This window comes from Cynara cardunculus, assembly GCF_001531365.2.
Source record: "Cynara cardunculus var. scolymus isolate 2C chromosome LG 12, CcrdV1, whole genome shotgun sequence".
Lineage (NCBI taxonomy): Eukaryota > Viridiplantae > Streptophyta > Magnoliopsida > Asterales > Asteraceae > Cynara > Cynara cardunculus.
This window is the reverse complement of record NC_037539.1, coordinates 38,987,373-39,008,017: the sequence shown is the minus strand read 5'-3', so window position 1 is coordinate 39,008,017 and position 20,645 is coordinate 38,987,373. Positions and strand designations below refer to the sequence as shown.

At 37.9% G+C, this 20,645-nt stretch overlaps 1 protein-coding gene across 1 annotated transcript; it reads right to left on the bottom strand.

The window, feature by feature from the left end:
- Positions 1–516: 516 nt before the first annotated feature.
- Positions 517–20,254, bottom strand: LOC112522398 (serine/threonine-protein kinase ATR). The gene is made up of 15 exons (XM_025131490.1): positions 19,891–20,254; positions 18,678–18,822; positions 16,443–16,555; positions 15,853–16,181; positions 15,614–15,738; positions 11,774–11,918; positions 11,070–11,642; positions 10,929–11,004; positions 10,264–10,576; positions 8,223–9,473; positions 4,063–7,441; positions 3,436–3,987; positions 1,729–2,352; positions 973–1,167; positions 517–878 (listed from the first exon to the last, which is right to left on the bottom strand). Exons 1-15 carry the CDS (start codon positions 20,045–20,047, stop codon positions 711–713), a joined length of 8,145 nt encoding a protein of 2,714 aa, XP_024987258.1. The 5' UTR covers positions 20,048–20,254; the 3' UTR covers positions 517–710.
- Positions 20,255–20,645: the final 391 nt, after the last annotated feature.

Here is a 20,645-nt window from a genome sequence, read left to right as displayed (position 1 = left end):
CAAACTAGACCATCAGATCACTGAAACCGCAAAAAACATCACATAACGTTTAGATTTAGAGCATAATCCTATAAAAAGAGAATGGCATGAGTTTGCGAAACTAAGATGTTATTTGGCTCATGGATTTTAAAAGAATTAAAATAGTTAGAGCCTATAAAATTTCATTTTAATTACTTGTACAAATTCTATTCTTTTGCAAACCAAACATGACTTAAAAAAGTAGGTTCCAACAAGCTTTTTACTCTACTGGGCATTAGGCAATTAGCACATTTGACAAAGTTATTTCATCTTTTTTTGTTAACCTCGATAACCAACCCTCTATGCGAGCCGACTAATCCCAAGACGACCACCTGCTTTGCAGATAGCCTGGAATCACCGCATTTAAACCTCCATGGCTACAAGAGGATTTTTATTCCTTCTTGGATTTAAACTTGAAACCTCAAGACACTTTTAACCTCTGGAACCCAGACTCAAACCAATCAAGCACCACAAGTTATTTCATCTTTGTGTATAATGGATAATAAAATTTGAAATTTCTACCTCTTTAAAGCTAAATAGTTACAGTTCATAATGACAAAATTATATACACTGATTTCAGGGTTCTTGGCTTTTTATAAACAATTAAGCACAACCCAATCCATGAAATGGCAGCAATCAAAATCCAGTACGAGTTTGAAGGTCATTCATTCCTCTTATGGATGAATGAGATACTAAAACCAAGGCATCCACCAGATATACATTTTCCCAAGGTTTTTGTGTGAAACTGCTTCAGCAATTAAGCGACGCGCTTGTCCTTCTACAGCAAGCGCTAAAGATGGTGCTGCTCCAACACCAACGACAATACCTTGTAAACGTGCTTCAATATTGCTTATGGCTCGCTGCAATTTTTTCAAAATTCATCTTTAGGCTTGTTTAAAGTATGATAAAAGCATATGATAACAATACTGCATAAGTAAGAAGATGACAACCTACCTGAGCATGAGGGTTCTGAACTTCTACTCCACTAGACTTGTGAGTTTTAGTCCACTCCACAAGAGGGTCATGGATGAAAGTCTCCAGAACACTCATCAATGTCTCTCTGTGTTCCCTTACTACTGATAGTGTTATCTCACAAACCTTCAAAAACGTGCCTTCATAGCCCGTAATCCCCAACCCATCAATCATATTCTGCATAACGAAAATATTATAACATGACCTTCTACCAGGCGTATCATCATGCATCGAAGAAAAAAGCACAACAACAAATGTGGCCTTATAGGATGCATAGAATGTCCAAGTGTCCTAATAGAATGCTTTTTAGAACATAAGTTTATAGGACCAAACTATAAAGCGTCCTATCAAAAAGTGTTATAATACATTTATAGGATGCTTTTAGGCGTTTTAACAAGTTTTTTTTACAACTCTTTTAAAATGAAATGTCCTATTAACTATTTTATAGGACACTTTTGAAATGTCCTATAAACCCACCTTTTTATAGGACACTTTCTTCAAATAGCATCGTATAAAATAGCTAATACGACATTTTATGTTAAAAGCATCCTAAAAAACTTGTTAAAACGCCTAAAAGCATCCTATAAACCTATTGTAACACTTTCAGATAGGACGCTTTTTGGTTTAGTTCTATAAACGCAAGTCCTATAAGGTATATTATTAGGACGCTTAAACATTTCAAGCGTCCTATAAATCCAATTTTCTTGTAGTGAAATGTGAGAGGTTTCAGACTCTCACCTGTGTCAACCTGAAAGGTACCAATTCAGGCTTCTCCAGTTGTAAGCCTCTGTCAAATAAGCAACTGAAATCAACATGAACACAGTCACCTGTCATTGAATCAAAAAGAATATTTTCTCCATGACGATCTCCAAGACCAACTATATGCCCAACCATCGACCAAACAGCAGTAGTGTGTGCATAAGCAACACGAGCCCTAAACCAAGCCGCCGGTTCAGAAAACGTGTTCAAAAACCACTTGTGGAAAGCTGGAGGGAACATAGGAAGGATTTTGTTCTTCAACATCTCATCTTCAGCCATTTTACCTTGGCATTGATCATAAATACGCTTAATTTGAGGATTTGTCTTCTGTCGATCAAACTTCCCAGAGCTTATATATATGTCTTGGAGAATATGTCGGAGCCCACGAGTGTGGGGCACCCATTCTACCATCCCACAATCCTCCGTTAATGGAATCACAGCAAACGTACGAACATAGAGCTTCCTTCTGCGGCTTTCTGGGGCCTTGGACAATAACCGATTTATCATTGCATTAAACTCCATCATCCGTGCATCTTTCCTAAGGTCGTCCTTGGGCTTGCAGAGGAACGGGCGCTTAACACCATCACTGCCCAGTAGAATAATCTGTAGAAAGAATCAACACGGTAAATGAATATTGTGACATAGAGATAACTAAACACAGGTTATCCCAAGGAAAAAGTATAGAATGCACACATCTAACATCTGGGCCACACTCAAATTGGTCCTTTTTCCCAAGGTTATCATATTTTCCTCTGGCCAAGGCTTGTTGATCTTTAACAGTCACAAGTTTCCAGTATAAATGTGGTCATGTATGCTAGGCCACTTAAATATACGGTCTTTATACGTTGTTCATAATAAAAATCCAAAATAATCCATCAAAGTACTTTTTGTATAAGCGCTATCGGGATTCCATATCCAGCAACTAGATAAAAAAGCAAGCCTAAAAATATTGAGAAAACTGAACAAGAAACAACAAGCAAAGGAGGCAATGAGACATAACATACACAAGTAGAGGAAATGAGTACAGATGAATAGGAGAACACAGGAGAGAACAATACATCAACACCTTAATTATTTGGATAATCAAATTGTGATTATTTTATGTTTTTATGAACATATTAATAAGATGTCCAAGTATTTGAAGTGTTCTGTACCGTCCAAAGAAAACAATCCGAGCCATATTTTCACTGTACCCTGTTTACCTAAACTCGCATCCAAGTGATCTGATAAAATTCTAAAAAACGAGCATATGCACCCTTATGCTCACCCAATGTGCATCCAGTGCGGATACAACACTCTAAGGGCCTGTTTGTTAGCAGCTTAATGAACTTAATGAGACTCGTAACTTATTCTGTCAGCTATACATGACCGTTTGTTAGTGGCTTAATGATATAGAAAGTGGTTTATTCAATAAGCTTTTAGGAGGGAGCTTTATGCAGAAAAGCAAGTTTGTTTGAAACCTGCCATTTCCAATTGAAAAACATGCTCATTCCATCTATGAAAAACCCTTCCAAACAAAAACCTTTTCAATCTATACAGACAGATCAATCCACACAGACAACTTTATCCATACAGGACTTAATGAAAAACCAACCAAACAGCCCCTAACTCAAGTACCAGGTAGTTAACTTTCCTTCAGCCCAGTTAAGCAGGTTTATTATCATTGAAAATTAGATGCAGATTTACCTTTTTTGGTCGCTGAAGTGATGAAAGGACCTCAGCTTCATCTGCTATTCCTGTTATCGTTGGAAGATCTGTAGCTGAAAAAAGTCCTATTGTACTTGTATCATAAGTGGGAAGATTAACATTTATTGATCCTTGAGTAGGCATTATAATTTCTAGCGGCATCATCCTTTTGAGGGAACTAAATTCAGTAGATATGTTGATTGTTGCGCACCGCGACTGACTCGCGTGAAAGCATAGTCTAATTAAATGATCAATTAGGCTGGCAAACTGACCAAACAAGGAATTGGGTGATCCCTGATTGGATCCTTTTCGTGCATTGTTTATAATTTCTGCAGCCGCTTCCCTCCTTGAAGGAACTGTAGATTTTGAAACTGCTGCCATGATCCAGAGGGCTTGTTGTGTGTATTGCCGGAGAACAGAAGTGATGATGTGTTTGACCACTCGCACGATTTCATCATTTTGGTGACAGATTCGAGAAACCAGCTGAGGCAAAACCGTCAACCATTGATAGGTAGGCAAATCCTTCAAACACCCACGCATAATGCCCATCACCTGCCAGTGGTGGAGAGAGTAAAAATCACATGATTATTGAGAATGATTTTAAGATACAGAAAAGAAAGAAACTACCTTCCCATGAACAAATTTCATGTCTTTATTGGATGATGAACCTTTCCTCTGATAAATGCTACCAAACTCGAACCATAGTGTCAACAACCTTGGAAGGGCTTGAAAGAGATTCTTGTGGCCTCTGTGAAGCCCCTTAGCATAAAATAACAGGACTTCAGGAAGGAAGCACCACCAAGGCTTTTCAGTATTTGAACTTGTGGAAGAAAGTGTGGTAGAAGTTGAAGAAACCATGCTGGGACCTGTATCAGAATTTTCTTCTTGCCGCTTCCTTGCATCAACAAGCAACTCGTCACAATATTTTGCAGCATAAAAATATCCCTTTTCCCATTTGGGCTGCAGTTCCCTCACCCTAGAGAAGAGACTGATCACATCTTCCTTTTGCTTTAACCCAGTATAATGAATCCACCTTGAATACAACAACAGCATTTTCGCAACATCACGATTCTCATTTGAGGTTTGAGTATTGCAAGGTAAAGGAGGTTGGTTCAGAGGAACCAATGAAAGGCTAGTGATTGAGGACATTGCAGCGGAACCAATGACTTCAACAGGCAGGTTCATAAGCGACTGTTGCAACTCCGCAATAGCACCATCAGACCGCCTAGTGCCCCATAAAAGCTTAGCCTTTTCCATGTGAACATTAGCTGCACCTGATGCATTGGCTTCCAAAATTGCTCGATTAGCTGTCTCATAGTGACCAGCAGAACGACAGAGTTTTGCATATTGTATCCAGCAGTTCCCGACTTGAGCACCAAGACCACTAGCACCAAAAACCAGTCTCCGGAAAGCCAATAGTGGCTCCCTTGTCCAGAGAGATGGCTGGGTAAATCTAAGCCGATTGTCCCAGTTTTCTGTTACTTTTAAGAACTCTGGTTCACCAACACAGGACTTTTCCAAGAAAGATTCACCATTAAGGATAGAATGAAAATCCTCTAGTTCCTGCAACACATGAAGCTTAACAACAAATGGGTATGCTCGTGTATATGAATCCATGCCAGCAGCAGCTAGAGGAGCTATCAGAGCTTGTTTTGATAATGCAATTTTCTCACTAACAGAGAACTGATCTTTCAGTCTCATTGCTCGAAAGATCTTTGCAACATCCTTGTCAAATGAGGCGTTACTCTCTGAGCTACTACAAAGTAAACCTTCTTCATCAGCTCCATCTAGGTACTCATCCATCAAGTCCCATCTGCCAAGCCTCCAAGCTGCCTGAACTCCTTGCATACACCATGTTTTTTTGTATTGAGGAATCCTAGATATTAATCCATCAACATGAGTAACCACTGCCTGCAGATGGCACATATTTATCAAACAATTAAGAACATCTGAATGCTTTGGAACGGAAGTGGGTTCCATCTGCAAAGCCTGTTCGCAAGAAGTCAAAACTTCGGCCCAGTTTCCTGCCTTTTTATTTATTAGGAGCTGATCTTGCAAGCTCTTTGATTTCCGTAAAGATGCCAAACCAGACAAACCATCTGGCTCATCCAAACCACTGTATATTTCCATTAGGAATGAAACATCTTCATCTTCAAAAATACCACTTCTCTCAGCGGATGGGTTGAACGAACCAGACTTCTCACGCACATGACACTCAAAGTACAACAAAGACCTAGCATAAGCCTGACACCTAAATGAGGCCTTAGCAAGGGTCACCTTCGGAATTGCAGACAAAAGCTCTGAAACATGTTTGCACTGCATAGATAACTGGTCTGGATCCAATGAATAATTTGCACTACGATCCTTTAATTTGGAGGCAGGTTGCTTTGAACTCGATGACCGCAAAGACTGAGATAGAGCAAGCTCTTGTTCGATATCATCAACCCATTGTCCAAGATTATCAAGGAGAGTAAAAACGGCTTGAATGCAAACATCACTTTGACCAGAACTGATTCCTGGAATAGGGATTGTGCTATTCTCCGAAGCAGCTGCATTAAGAACTGAAAGAATTTCTTCTGTTATGCCGTGGCGTGCCTCCTCAGTACCATGTAAGACAGCATTTAATACCAAGTATGGTAGCAGATATGTTGCTGTTTGCATATCATGGCGTACAATACCTCGACAGGCTTTAAAGATCTTTTCTCGTGAACCAGTTGCATGTACGGTAAGTTTTTTAACCCAGTTGGAGATCCATCTCCGGAATGACAAAGAAGGTCGATAAATAGGACCAGGAGATGCAGAATCAGCCATCTTTGGAAGATGAAACCTTGAGGTTAAGCAAGGAGCTATTATCTCTTTAACATAATTAGAAAACCGACCCCACAATCTTTGACCCCTCCCATCCATCTTGGTGGACTCGTTGCTTCTGATACCATGGGCATTGGCATTTGACATGTGAGCTTGTGCCTGTAAGCTAGAAGCTTCATCAAGAGATTCCTTACAACCAGCAATCTGCAATAACTCCTGTATAGCCAGAGCAGCCGAGTCCTGAATTACGGTGTCGGGTGCGGCTCTAAAAGCCCTAGCCAAATGCTTGTGGATCAACTCAAAAATTAAATCATCATCTGAACATGCAATTTTAAAACGTTGATTTGAAAACCCTTTGAGCTTGGCAGGATCAACAGCTCCAAGCAATCCAAGACAATCAGCACAGCCCAACTTCAGCCGCTGTCCAACTACGGTCCTTGATTCTTCTGCACAGCCTCTAAGTAAGGATGTAATCAAAGAGCTCAGGACGTCCATATCCGAATCCCCTTCCCCATTTACCATGACCGTGACATCCTCTCTCCTCAATTTTAGCAATTTATTTAGCTCACATGCTACCATATACCTAACATTTAAGTTTTCATGGTTCAATCCATCAACAATATCTCTCAACTGATCCTTTAAGGTCATGGCTCCACGTGCTTCCTCTATTACTTTGTTCACTTCTGCAAGGGCAGGAATGTTCGGCAGAGGAGGAAATTCACAGATATGCTGTTTCAGGACAGTCTTATTCTCAAATACAAGTTCTTCCAAAATTTTCACAATTGTGATCATATGCAAAGAAGAATGCTCTTTGTGTTTCTCGAGTAAGGGGATAAGCGCAGCAAAAACCTGAGAGATCACATGTTTAGTACTAGAAGGGCATACCTTTGCCAATTGTCTGACAAAACAATGTAAGACAGCAAGACCATCGCTCTGCAGTGGTTCCTTACCAATTGCATGCATGAGAAGAACCATGAGTTTTGGTACATAAGTGCTAAGGTGGGAGCCCATCATATTGATCAACATCTCGATACGTTTTGTTGCTTGTATTTGGAGTGAAATATCGTCTGCGTGGAGCATTTTCCGGTCAATGCTGTTAAGAAGACCAACGAAATACGTCCTTAAAAATCCTGGAAGATCCTCATTACCTCTCAAAATTTTTGCAATTTCTTTTAGCATCAGAGGCACCTTTGATAACCTGTAAACCAGAAAAAGAAAGCAGTAGTCACTGAAATTTTGTTTCACACGATAGTAATAGAGAACAACAAACCAAGTGGAGTCTTCACGAATACATTATTTCTCATATACCAATTCCGGAATATGAACATACCTAGAGAATCAAACTGTAAAACTTGAGACCTCCAATCATCTTGAGGCATAAATTAATAAAGTTCACTTAATATATTCTCCACAAGGATCTAGATTCATGTTCACCAGGAGACATCTTAAAGATTGCATTCAACTAAGATTCATAGGAAAAAATGTATCATCATTGAGTTTTATAATAAACGCATTTTCAACTTCATTTGTTTGATCAGGAAAAAATTGGCAATAAAAAGAAAAAAACTTCCTAAAAGAAAGGTTAGTGGAATTACTACCAAACACATAATAAAGGATCAAATAGCAAAAACATGGTGTGCTTGTTGTTTAAGAAGTTAAAAAAATAATTGGTTTATTTTGTTGGGACTAAAGTAATAGCTAAAAGGATTGTTCAATTCAGGAGAGGGAGTATTTCTAAGAGTAGTCGTTCCTAAAGCCACAGCCTCCAACAGTTAGGCAGTAAAAAGAAGGTTGAGAGAGGATGTTAAATAATTCATAAAGGCATGTAGACTTCTTAAAGTTACAAGATGCATAAACCAAGAAGAGTTGGCCAGTGGCCCATGATTGGTATTTCGGTGCATGTGTAAGCCGGGAACTTAGCAAAGTATCATATGCAGTTAATTTGAACTCAGAATTTAAATCAACATGGGACATTCTACCTTATGCTGGTATCAACTGAATCACCTTCATCCACAGAACAGACTAGTTCATCCAAAAGCTCAGCTAAAGCAGCATTAAAAATTCCTTTCTTGTCAGTGCCAGTATGATCACGATAGAACTGCAAAGCACAGTCTAATTTGTGCCCATCTGCTTGATAAAGTGCAAAAGCAAGAACTTTCGGTATCCATTCGACTACAAGTTCAACCACTGCCTTGTTCAAATATCTGGCCAACTCTTCTAAGGTAACGACTGCTTGATGATCATCCTGCTGAGCAATCACAAGCTTCGGAAGGACCACTGGGACCATTCTTTTAACAAGTTCTTCAGTTTTAACGTCAAGAAGTGTTGTTGCAAATTCTTCAATCAATTTTGGGCTTCCCACAAGCCGCAATGATAGATAATTATATACTTCGTTTCGTATGTGATAAAATTTAGCAAGGATGTGCTCCAAACCTCCTTTAAGATGAAAAAAGCATGATCTGTGAATCAATTTAGATGCGGACATTCTCACGGTCAAACTTGGATTGTCAAGTTGATCAAGCAGTAAAATAAGAGAAGATAAGAAGAGTTGACCATGTATATCTGCTGCAACCATGATACCTGCTGTTGCTTCAAGAAGAGTTTCAAATACTTCTGGATCACTGGCTGCTTCATACCCATGTCTAATCTTATCCAAAAATAATTGCTCTTTTGTTTTCCCACTCTCCTCATCGAGAAACAAACAAGTTAATATATGATGCTCAAGGAAACAACTAATCTGTCTGCTGAATGCTTCTCTTACAGATTTCCTTCTATGAAGCAGGAGGTAATCAATAGATTTTATCCACTCGATTTTGGTTTCATTTAAAGTAGCTGCATTCATGTGAACGAGGATCCGCCCAACTATTGCCACACAGGAAAGTCGAATCTCTTCAGATTCATCATGAAGGAGAGTGAAAAAAGGACGGAGGAGATCTCTGTAATCACAATCCAACTTAGCCACTACGTTTCCAATATTATGGAGATTGGATGTTATTGAAAATGATTCATGGTTGTGCAGAACACTTTTGTCACACATAGAACACCAAAATCCGCGCAATAGCTGATCTCCTGTCCAACTGTGTTTATTGTTCTCCTCTTTTAAGAACAATTTGCACTTGTTTTCAGAAAATCTTGCATTGTCATCAGAAGATCCATAGAGACATGCCAAATAACCAAGAGAGATGGTAATGGATTTCTTAACTTTCTCATTCTCCTCTTTCCACAGGAATCTGCCAAAAACATATCAATAAAAGCTTCAGACAAAGAAAAAGAGGAAAGGAAATCGAGGGAATTACATCCTTTCCTGGATAGACAAAAAAAATTAATGCTTCATTACAACAACTTTTGCAGAGAGCATTTAAATTAAAAGAAGTTATTAACAGCAATCTGATATTGTTACTTCAGACATTTTCAACTCTTCCCTAGAGGTAAACAAAACCAAAATACATCAGGCCAGATCACTTTATTCACCCAAAAATCATTTCAATAACATACCAAGGGGTCATTGGCCTAGAGGTACCCAGATTACCGGTATATCCCAGCCTAATAGAAGGTCAAGGGTTCAAACTTACCAAAGGTGAAGAGTGCGCGTAAGTATTTGCCTTATACTTTAAAAAAATCATTTCAGTGATACGACATTTTTTCAAAATAAAGCATCTATCATGGACAAGTTTGCAGGAATTTCCCAATAATATTCATGCAAAATTCGATTAAGAAGGTCTTCTCATCCTACAAATAAATGAAAATTTGCTTCCCTAGTATGAAAGAACAGACCAATGTAGTTGACTCCCTCATCCTTGATTGATTTTTGAATTAAAAACTAGAAAAGGTGTTTTACAAATCTATATAACTCTATTCATGTTGTGGAAAGACTGATGACATGCCAAACCCATAGTCCTAACTCCTAACTTTTGGTTTTGTGAGCATGAACATTGTTTTCAGCTGATGTTGTTTGTTATGAGTAGAAAAATGCATATGGATAATCACTATGGATGCATAAGATGTAGAAAGTTTGCTTACTCCAGTCTCTTGTAAATCTGTGCCACTGTACCAAATCTGCACAGGACAATCAATGGCATAGCGATGATGGCTTCACTTCTAACTTCTTTTGCTTCATCCTGAAGACCCAAGTCCAAAACATCTAGATCACTCCCACTTTCAGACAAAGGTCCCATCATGGAAAGAATCTGAAGGCAGAAACATTTTGTCTTCCACAGCAGACAGGGTTCAGCTGCCAGAAGAGAATGATTCCACGGAATCTTCAACACCAACTGCATTAGATTTGTAGCATCACCATTATCTCTGAAAAGCTCATCCTTCACAGGAAGAAATCCTATAACGACAAGAACCAAATTTGCAGATTTTATATATAGGGGTAGAGTATCAAGGTGGAACAAGTGATCTAATCATCATTATTTCAACAAAACAAAATCATCATGGAAGATGCATTCAGCAGCAATTTTTTGCATGAGAAGAATTACAGTGCATTAGGTTGTAAGTTGTAAAGTAGAATAATTCCCGCACATAAATACAGCTTGTGCATCCAGGCTGATTACTAAATTCTAGTTTAAAATATCTAATACAAGCCTCAACTGAGAGACCATGAAATTGTCTTTTATTTGTGTCCAAGTAGTTGTTCTTACTGAAACACATACATCTGGAACTCTAGATGTAGGTCAACTTACTCTGTTTAAGCAGTAAACTGTGAAATGCTTCAAGATAGATAGATAAATCAAGTCGACCTAAACTTTCTTGGTTTGCCTGCAAGAAATAGCCCTCATTAGATCATGGCAAAAACTGGTTCTGTAACTTACAAGAAATAATACCTGCTGACAAATCCAAGGAATCCATTCAAGCATCTGATGAGAAATCTGAATTGAAAATTTCGCCCAATGGTATTTGCAGAAAACAATGCAGAGCATGCTAAGAGCTGTCAAAGAAATTTCTGGTTCTAACACATTAGCCTTGCCACCAGGAGGTTCCAGGCATTCAATAAACAAACGAAGTGAAGAGCTTATATATTCAGCATATTCTGTTTTTCCTTCACAAGGCAGGTAGTCAACCTTGCTCACATTTTGCAAAGCAGGATTGAAATTTTCAGATCCATCTACCTTCTGCCGCTTAACCTTCAAAATGTTGGAGTGATGAACTGGCCTTTTTTCTCCAATTCTCACTGGTTCACATCCACTGGCTCTTGACGGTGATGCATCCGAACAATCTTCCATGTTAGTTGTCTCTCCAACAAGATCAGGATCAAGAATAGATAGGGCCACTTGAAAGCACTCAACCAGACCATAATAAGGTTTTGGATAACAAAGAATGTTAATTAATGATTCGGGCTTCCAGATATGAGGGGGGCATACTTTAGCAATTTGAACATATGCACCACACAAGGCAGCCTGACAAAGATAAGGGAGGAGAAAAGAAGAAAAATTACTGATATCTAAATAAGCAATTCTGTCAAAACCCAACATATGTAAGTGAATATTTTGTAACACTAAATATCCAGTATAAACATTAATAAGCACACCTTGAGTTCAGGACTTCCAGTCTTCTGCAATGACTCAGGAAAGACATTGACTATATCAGCGGCTGTCAGTTTGATAACATCATCAGTACAACTAGAGTATAGTGCTTGAAGGCATCCGCCCAAAGAAGAATCGTAAACTGTATCTCTGCAAAAAATGGTTGTTACAAGTGTTCTAAGAGAAGAATTTTCCAGAGACTCTAGAATACCAAAATTTCTAATGCAGAAAACGGAAGCATGCGAAAGCAAAGCTAAAGGAGAACAACAGTTTTCTACCAAGATATGGGTGAGAACCACCAATGAACTTGAATCCCATCATGACAGCTGTTCCTTTCTTTGCTTTTCTTCATAATGTATTATAGCTTACAAGTACGGAACTGGAATCAAAGTCATGAATGCAATTTTTGTCCACTTATTCATGTTGCTTGATTTTAATAACCTAGGGCATGTGTTTTTATTTGTTCTAGCTTTTTACTTCCATGACCTGCAAAGCATAAATTTTCAGTGTTTCTGTCCATCTAACCATATTCAGGATACAAATTGACCATTTGGTATTACCCAGTTGATAATGGTTTACATGGAACTTCAGATTTTACATGGTACAACCTATTAAGGTTACAGGATATATGTTAACAAACATCCCCAATCCTAAATGTAAATATTATCAGCATTAATTGCAATGCTGATCGTCCGAAATGTGGAGCGGATACATGCATACAGTACCCTGCATTATCTAAGACACGACATACCAGGATTCTACACTAAACTTTCTGTTATAAACATGAAAATATATCAACCAAAAGTTAAAAACTAATTCTGGAATTACTTTAGATATAAATATGTCAAAAAGTTTACATTTCAGAGCTCAATATTATATCTAATACATATGCTAACTGAGCTAGTACTGATTGCCAACTTTGAGGTAGTTAAATGAATGTGAAAGATGTTTTGCAATGGAAGTTACCTAATGCAGCTGCAGGCAGGGGCGGACCCACTCTATAGCATATGGTGGCACGGGCCACCGCTTCATTCCTTCGTTGCAGTGTAAAAAATTATGAGGTCGAAAAAGGTGACACCATATCATTTTGTTGTGTGCAACCGTATATATTTTGAAACTACAATGATGACACAAATTTTCCTGGATAGAGTTGGTTTGCATGGCTTTTCTCCACCCCCCCCCCCCAGGCGCGGGTTCGAATCATATGTAAGTTTATAGTGGTGAGGTTCAATGTAATGCACGCAATGGTTGAAAACATCCACCCGGACCACCCCTGTACACATGCAGAGGTCCTCTAGTTTTAATACAGAAAAGGAAGCATTTAGGGGCTGTTTGTTTCCCTCTTAATGGTGACATTAAGAGGGAACCTCTTAATCGGTCAGATGTGAAACATGTTTGGCAAAAAAATAAAAGCCTCTTAATGGTTCCTCAAAGCTCTTAACCATTTTGAGGTTGAATCCATGCTAAACCATTCAGATTATTAATTTTCCCTCTTTACCCTTCCACACCTACCAGCCCACTCTCTCCTTCTCCACATCGCCCTTCCACACCAACGCATAGATCATCGTCTCCTTAAGGGAAAATCGCCGGTGACCTCCATCTTCCACATCTCCATCGCCGGTGACCTCCATCTTCCACGCCTCTGTTTTCGGCCGCGCCTTCCACAGCTTATCGACGTTCCATCGCGCCACAGCTTCTCGACGCTCCATCAGGTAATGTCTCCGGTCGTACAGGGCGTTTAGTCGCCGGTCGCTAGTCGCCGGTCGCTAGTCGCCGGTCGCTAGTCGCCGGTCGCCGGTGACCTCTAATCAGATTATTTCTTTTCCCTATTTACATTTCTCGAAGCTATTATCACTTTTACATCAAGATTGCTATCACTTTTTGTTTATAGATCTTCTGTTTAGATCAACTATTTAGATGGGGTTTATAGATTGCTATCACTTTATCTTCKGTTACAATCTTGCTATTTATCACTTTTCTTATAGATCTTGCTATTAATTTGCTTATAGATCTTACCAAGTACTTGACATCTAAACAAGCATACTAGGGTTTTTTGAAGATTGCTATCACTATTTCAGTTTAGAGTTAAAATGTGTATTTTAAGATTGCTATTTATTGTTGAGGATGGTAACAATTGTAAACAGATCTTGTAGATTTTATGTTTATTGGGCTGTTTATTCGTTTGCTAAACTTTATGTTACTTTGTACTTTATAAAATTGTTTGGACTAGGTATGGAATTAGTTGGTGAATCTTCGCACCAAAAGAAACGTAGGATTACCTGGAAAAAGGAAGGATTGGTCCAAACATGAAATCTTGTTTCGAACTAATAATGTTACGTTTGTTTGGATTAATATGAAATATGTAGTTATTTTTGTAAAATTATTGTTTYATTCAGATATCWRCCAAACAGCTTTATTTCATTCAGTACTAAATCATTCAGAGGGTTAAAATGGTAATTTTACTGTCATTCAGAGAACAATTACCAAACAACATTATTTCATTCAGCACTTAACCATTCTGACCCTCTTAACCATTCTGACCTCTTAACTATTCTGCATAAATCATTCAGCAACTGCCAAACAGCCCCTTAGCCATTTGCAGATTATCTAGCTACATTTATGTTTCCATCTTTTTATTCTTTAATTACACTTTTTCCGTCTTAACTGAACACAAGACTATTGTTTGCTATATATGTTAAGTTAACTAACCTCTTAAATTTAGAAAATGAATTGGCAAATTAACATAATACAAGTTCCTGCAAGAGATGAAAGCACTTACAGACCAAAACTTAAGGTCCCCTCATTTGGTCCATTTCACTTTGTTTCTCATTTCCATTTTTGGCTACCATTTACATGATGAAAAGTTGGGACCACAGAATGGAGTTGAGAAACGAAATGAAATGAGCTAAATGAGTTGACTCTCTTAAGATTTTTGCAGGTCATCAACTTTACAGAAAAAGCTTCTGATAAGAAAATGTTAAATCATCCTAACTCGTCCTCCTACTTAGCCTCGAATAACAAGATGATGTCACTAGGCGAAAATCCAAACATTTCTCTCTCTCCTCTTCTTCTCCCCTTGGATTTTACAATGTGTCATCCATTTGTTATTAGGAAGATTTAGCTTTACTTTTTGGATAATTAAACTAAACACTTCCCTTTTTTTCTTTTCTGTTAACTGCTTCAAAAAAACTGTTTACTCATCCAAGATAGAAACAGCTACCTGAATATATTTGTGGTCAAACTAGATTTATTGGTGGCTCCACTGCTTACCAGCTTATACTCTATGATGAGCTGCTGGCTTAACATCATCCTCCTGTTTGGTTTTTCCAGTATGTTATTAGTGCAATGTGCCATTTGCTTGTTCACAGAACAAGGTGACTGTTATCATCAAGCCGTTTAGCTACCAGCGTAAGCATTACGGGGAGTGGGCATACACAATATACAAATTAGTAACAGAACTTTTGTTTGGCAACTTTATTACTTTTTTTAAATCACACTACAGACTTTTAGGGTGCTGTCTCCTAACATTTGTCGGGGTGCCGGTGGCCTTCGGTTTATATCTATGATTTGTTTTTCTTCCTTCCAAAACAGTTACTGAAACAGTCAATGATTACAAGCAAGCAATAGCTTATGTCATAGACCAGTGGGTTGTTGATTTCTTACAGGACATGACAAAACTTACGAGAAGTCTCCCAGATTTAAGCCCTCTCCTTCTAGTGCTTGTGAACTTACAATGCCTTATTAGCATAAGGTGCCTAGTCCAAGATGCTCAAGTAAACTGTCTGAATGGTAGAATATAAACTAGATAGGACCATATAATCAATTACCAACAGCAATATCAATACCTGAACACAGGACGTCCATCCTCCGCTTCACTCAATATGGTCGATATTGACAGAATCATGTTTTCACTAGGGATAATGTCATCGTTTACTACTGCTCCCAAGATGCGCACCAAGTCAAAGCAAGCCTTCATGATGTTTGTTTATTAGAACTTAGGAACCATATAAAGTATAAGGGGGCAGAAAGTAGATTCTTAATAATATGGTTAACATATATCAATGTAGACGAACATCAAACATACCATTTGCAAAGCAGCATCTCCATAGCACAGTAGCTTACAAGCAGCCAAAACAAATGGCACATTTATTAGCCCTTCCACATTCAGAGCTCCTTCAGTTACACATTTACAGGAAATTTTAATGATCCAAGTAGCAAAAGGCTGCCATCTGGCAAGTCCTGTAAGGTTGATCATAATACCAAAACCATCAACCGGTTTATTGCATGCTGGGAGTTCACTGAGAACAGTAGAGTCGGTGGAGATTCCAAAAAGGGACTCGCAGAAACACCTCAGAGACACTTCCGGTTCTGGGTTGCTTGTGTTATTGACTACTGAAGCTATAGTCAAGAGATCTATTGAGATATAAAAACATAAAGCAATTAGCCCATGAAACGTGTAAACGATCTACGTGATAGGAAAGACTAAGAATGAGGAAGTGATTCAGATTCTCATGGTTAGTTATGATCTTTGCTCATCAGTCCAACCACCACCCACAAAAATAATAATTGATTATATAAAAAAGAAATGAAATACTATGAACATGGGACGATTATTCAATTTGTAGATAATTCAAATCAAGCCATAATAATTGCTAATATGTTTGTGCTTTGTACCTTCAACCACCCCCATGACATCTTCAAAAAACTGACGGTACGCATCTCGGTCTCCTGTACGGAGCAAGGATAAAAGGGATCCTAGTGTTTCAAATATTATTCCATGACGAGAGCTGAAAAGTAACACATTAGTTGCCCAGCAGCCAGATGAAAACACATGAAAGCATGGAAGTTCATTGAGAATAAAGATAGAGAAATACAATAAATGTAATCACAACATGAATGGAAGTTCATAAGAGATGATAACTGTTACAAGTGAATAAGATGAGTCTCATTGACAATGCTTCAACCAAGTCAAAGTCAAACAGGGCAGAAACAGTCAAAAATCCCAAAAATTCCAAAAATCCAAAAGCTTGAACACTTAATAGTTTGTAATTCAGACATATAAACGCATACATGGCAAATAAAAAAGCACTAAGACTTGATGCAAAATAAAAAGTAAAGAAAGAAAACCACAACATCGGGATTTACATGAAAATCTAAAATGGGTGAAACCACAGGTGAAGGAGACCACTGTAAAAGTCCACTGATGATGATGATTACAATACTTGGAATGGAGAACCAATGGAGAAATACTCAGATTCATTTTTGGGGTTTGGGTGCTTTTAGGGTAATGTTATGAAGGGGAGAACCAACATAAATGGCTTATAAAGCAATCAACCCATCAGGGCATGTATTGTTGATTCTGGTTGCTACACAAAACAGAAACACAAATAGCCTGCAACCTAAGATAGTGTAGAAAAGGTCATGGGACAGCCCTGAGACCTTGAAACATTGGTACATCATCGATGATGCTATGTATTTGTACGTGACCCTGGCACCATCACATAGCCAAGATAGTGTAGACCTGCAGCTTCGTGTGACTGTTTTTTAGGCAGATTTTGGAGGGGCCTTCACCCATTTCGACCCCTGGCCCTCTAGCTTTTTTTATACTATATAAAAGCCTTCTAGTTTCAGTTTTATCAAGTTTTTAAAGAAAAATATTAAGAGTTCTTCCATAGCTAGAGAGAGAGAGAGAGTTGAGAGCTTACTCCATTTGGCTTGCTACTAGTTTTGGGTGATCAATCTCCGTTGTAAGTTGCTTTCTACTCTCTTTGGTATATCAATACAAGTGATCTCTCTCTCCAGGTGGACATACACTACCTAACGGTAGTAAAGTAGTAAACTATGTAAATCTCGTGTCTTGTTCATTCGGACTTATCGACTTGTGTAGTAATAGAAGCGATCTTCTTTACAGGCACCTACCACCCCTAATTGATTAAAGAGAAGGTAGCTGCCCTAGTAGCATGCTTAAGCCACTCAGTGATACCTCCAAGTTGTTGTGGATGGAATTTGAAAAAAAAAAATACTATCCTACAGTCATATAAGATTTATAGGATTGTGTTATGGTACTTTCTTGCTTTACTACATTTGAATGTTTATGGTTTGAACTTTTACGCGTAAGCTACTTGGCCATGAGACTTCACTATCTTCATCTACCTCATTCACATTTGTCTTCATTTTCAATCACCTTCACGAATTTTTACATACCTTCAATCACTTTCATAGATTGAGGTTCAATTTAATTATTTTGGAATGACGATCATGATGGACTTGTTGCTAATTTGAAGGTTGCGATTATGTATGTTACCAACTAGCAAAGGTGCACCTTATGACCTTATCACAACAGGTCATGTGATAAATAGTTTAATGATATGTGTAAGATGAAGATCTTCAATGTACATGAACACTTGATCTTATTTATCATGTTAGTTTACTATAAGCAATAATGTAGATTTTTTTTATATATAAGCAATTGAGATAATTTACTTGCCAAAGAATAAAAGACAATGGAAAACATAAAGGCCTTACCATGAATCATTAAGAAAAAGCTAGAGAGCTCTAATAAAATATAGATATACTATGTGAAGCACAAATTTTCAAAAGAGTCCATGATGTGAGGCTACTACCCCTTGTTATCTATTAAAGATGCCCCTAACAACAATGGACATCAAGCTGCTTAATGGAACTTTACACGTTTGTAAACACAGCATACTCCCTAGTCCAAGAACCCTAACAACATCAGACATCCAGTCACTTCAATTAACTCATTTATTATTTTTATTAGCACAATGAACAAAAGAGAGAATGATATTTCGATGAATTAACCAAAAGAACTTCCATAACATAATTTCATAATATTTAAGGATCTTATGAATATTTTCTGGAATTTGACATGAAGTATCAATCACTCACCAGAATGAGGGTTCGGCCAAAAAAGGTAATATACGACAGATTATTGGTAAAATTGCACTGGCCTTTCCATGGAAAAAAACTCCCGGAAAATTCTTGACCGTATGAGTCAATAATTTCAGTACCGCAATCACCTCCCTCTCGTTTGCTGAAAAAACCAGAGTATGAAAAATCAAGAACCCATCGTTAAAGATGACTCATGCAACAGTAATGGATTGGATTCTCCATGCATAAAATGAATCAAAATCCCTTCTATATTTCAGACCAAAAGGTATGATCAGACTTCTAAGATCAAGCGGACTAATCGTCAACTTCAAAATTGCCATGTATAACCTAGTTCTTTTTCTAAGAACCGATTAAGCTCTACAGCAATAGAACAAGCAGAAAAAAAAATGCTAATTCTGTGACTATAACTATGAAACTTGAATATGATAAGCAATAAGTGAACACGCTATGATCGACGGTAACAATAATAATGTTTACTAAAGATGAAAAAGAAAACACATCTAGCATGTGGCCATATAGTATTTTAGATATAAGGCCATTAAATGCCTTGGCCAGCAGAAAATAAATTTGTAGCATATGAATGATGCTACAAATTTAACAGATCATAGTTACAAAGTTTCATCAAATGTTCTTGAAAACTTGGAATGTTCCTGCCAATCAGAACAAGATAAGACAATCTAAGGGTACGTCATAAGAACGCACATATACATGAGTCAGCATCGAAAATAAAGAGTATTATAACTAATAATAGGAACTAGAAGAAATGCATATATACATGAAGCGAATCAGGGAAGAGTAATGACAACAGGATAGATTAAGAAAAAATTGAAGAACTCATCATATGCACACATATTAACTCTATTTTAGAGATTGATACTCACTCATATACACACAGGTAAGTAATGAAAACATAAAATGAGGAAAAGAAAAAGAAAGTATTTGAGTTGCAGATAAGATATTTGACATAAAAGAATGAAAACGCAACAAAAAGCCACCAGAATTAGCAAAAGAATAGCAGCAAAAAAAAGCAGCTGGCCAAAAATATAGTAAAAAGTGTTGTGTTTGCTGAGTTTTGGCACTGGGTCCTTTACCGGCATTTTAGCAAGTAAATTGATTGATTCGAAACAAACAATCATATCTAATGATTCAAAATGCTAAAAGGTTTTAGAAAAGAAAAGTCATTGAAGTAATCAAGCTTCAAAAATATTACCAGATGAAGATGGAATGACGTAGGCGTGGAGGAGATTGGGGATAACGGCCCGAAATCGGAGCTCTAAAGAAGCATCTTCTGATCTGTTCGGAGGTGTTGACGATGATGCTGCTATTCGTTCACGGAGTTCGTGAACTAGACTTGAGAGGTTCGCCATTTGCTTCCCGCTCTAAACTTTTCCCTGGTATATTTCGAAAGGGATTTTTTACTTCGAAATTGCGGGTGAAATCAGGTTGTTTGAGTGTTTACCAAAATTGAAATGAAGCTCCGACAACTTACAATGCCTCTGACCGTTGAAAGAGGCGCCATTTACCCCTTAAAATCATTCAAACAGAGGGTAGCAAGTCGAGAAAAGAGAGACGAGAATGAGCATAGTAATGAGACGGTGGCGACCAGAAGAACGGTAGCAATGGGACGTTGAAAGCAAAGACGACGACGGTCGGCCGACGGGAGCAACAAAACGGCAACGATCCGGCGAGAGAAGCAAAAGAAAAAGTAACGCTGTTGGGTTTCTCTCTTGAAATGTGTACTGCTTATTACTTACAAGCATCAAGGGTTTTTGTAAAAGTTTTTATTAGTAAATTGAAGTTTTATAAAAAAAATATGGGAATTTGGAATGATTAAGTCTTTGAACTTTTTTTTGGAACAAATAAGTCCTTGAACTTTTCAAAACATGTTAAATAAGTCCTTGTTGGACAATTTTTTGGCACAAATAAGTCCTTGGACATTCCAAAATATGTTAAATAAGTCCTTAA

What these genes read in the sequence shown, in the direction of transcription:
- LOC112522398 (XM_025131490.1), bottom strand. Translation starts at nt 20,047, where the DNA reads ATGGCGAACCTCTCAAGTCTAGTTCACGAACTCCGTGAACGAATAGCA. An exon ending in TTCCTTGGATTTGTCAGCAG is followed by an intron (nt 11,005 to 11,069) that starts GTATTATTTCTT and finishes TATTTCTTGCAG; the next exon opens with GCAAACCAAGAAAGTTTAGG. An exon ending in CAGATTTACAAGAGACTGGA is followed by an intron (nt 9,474 to 10,263) that starts GTAAGCAAACTT and finishes TGTTTTTGGCAG; the next exon opens with ATTCCTGTGGAAAGAGGAGA.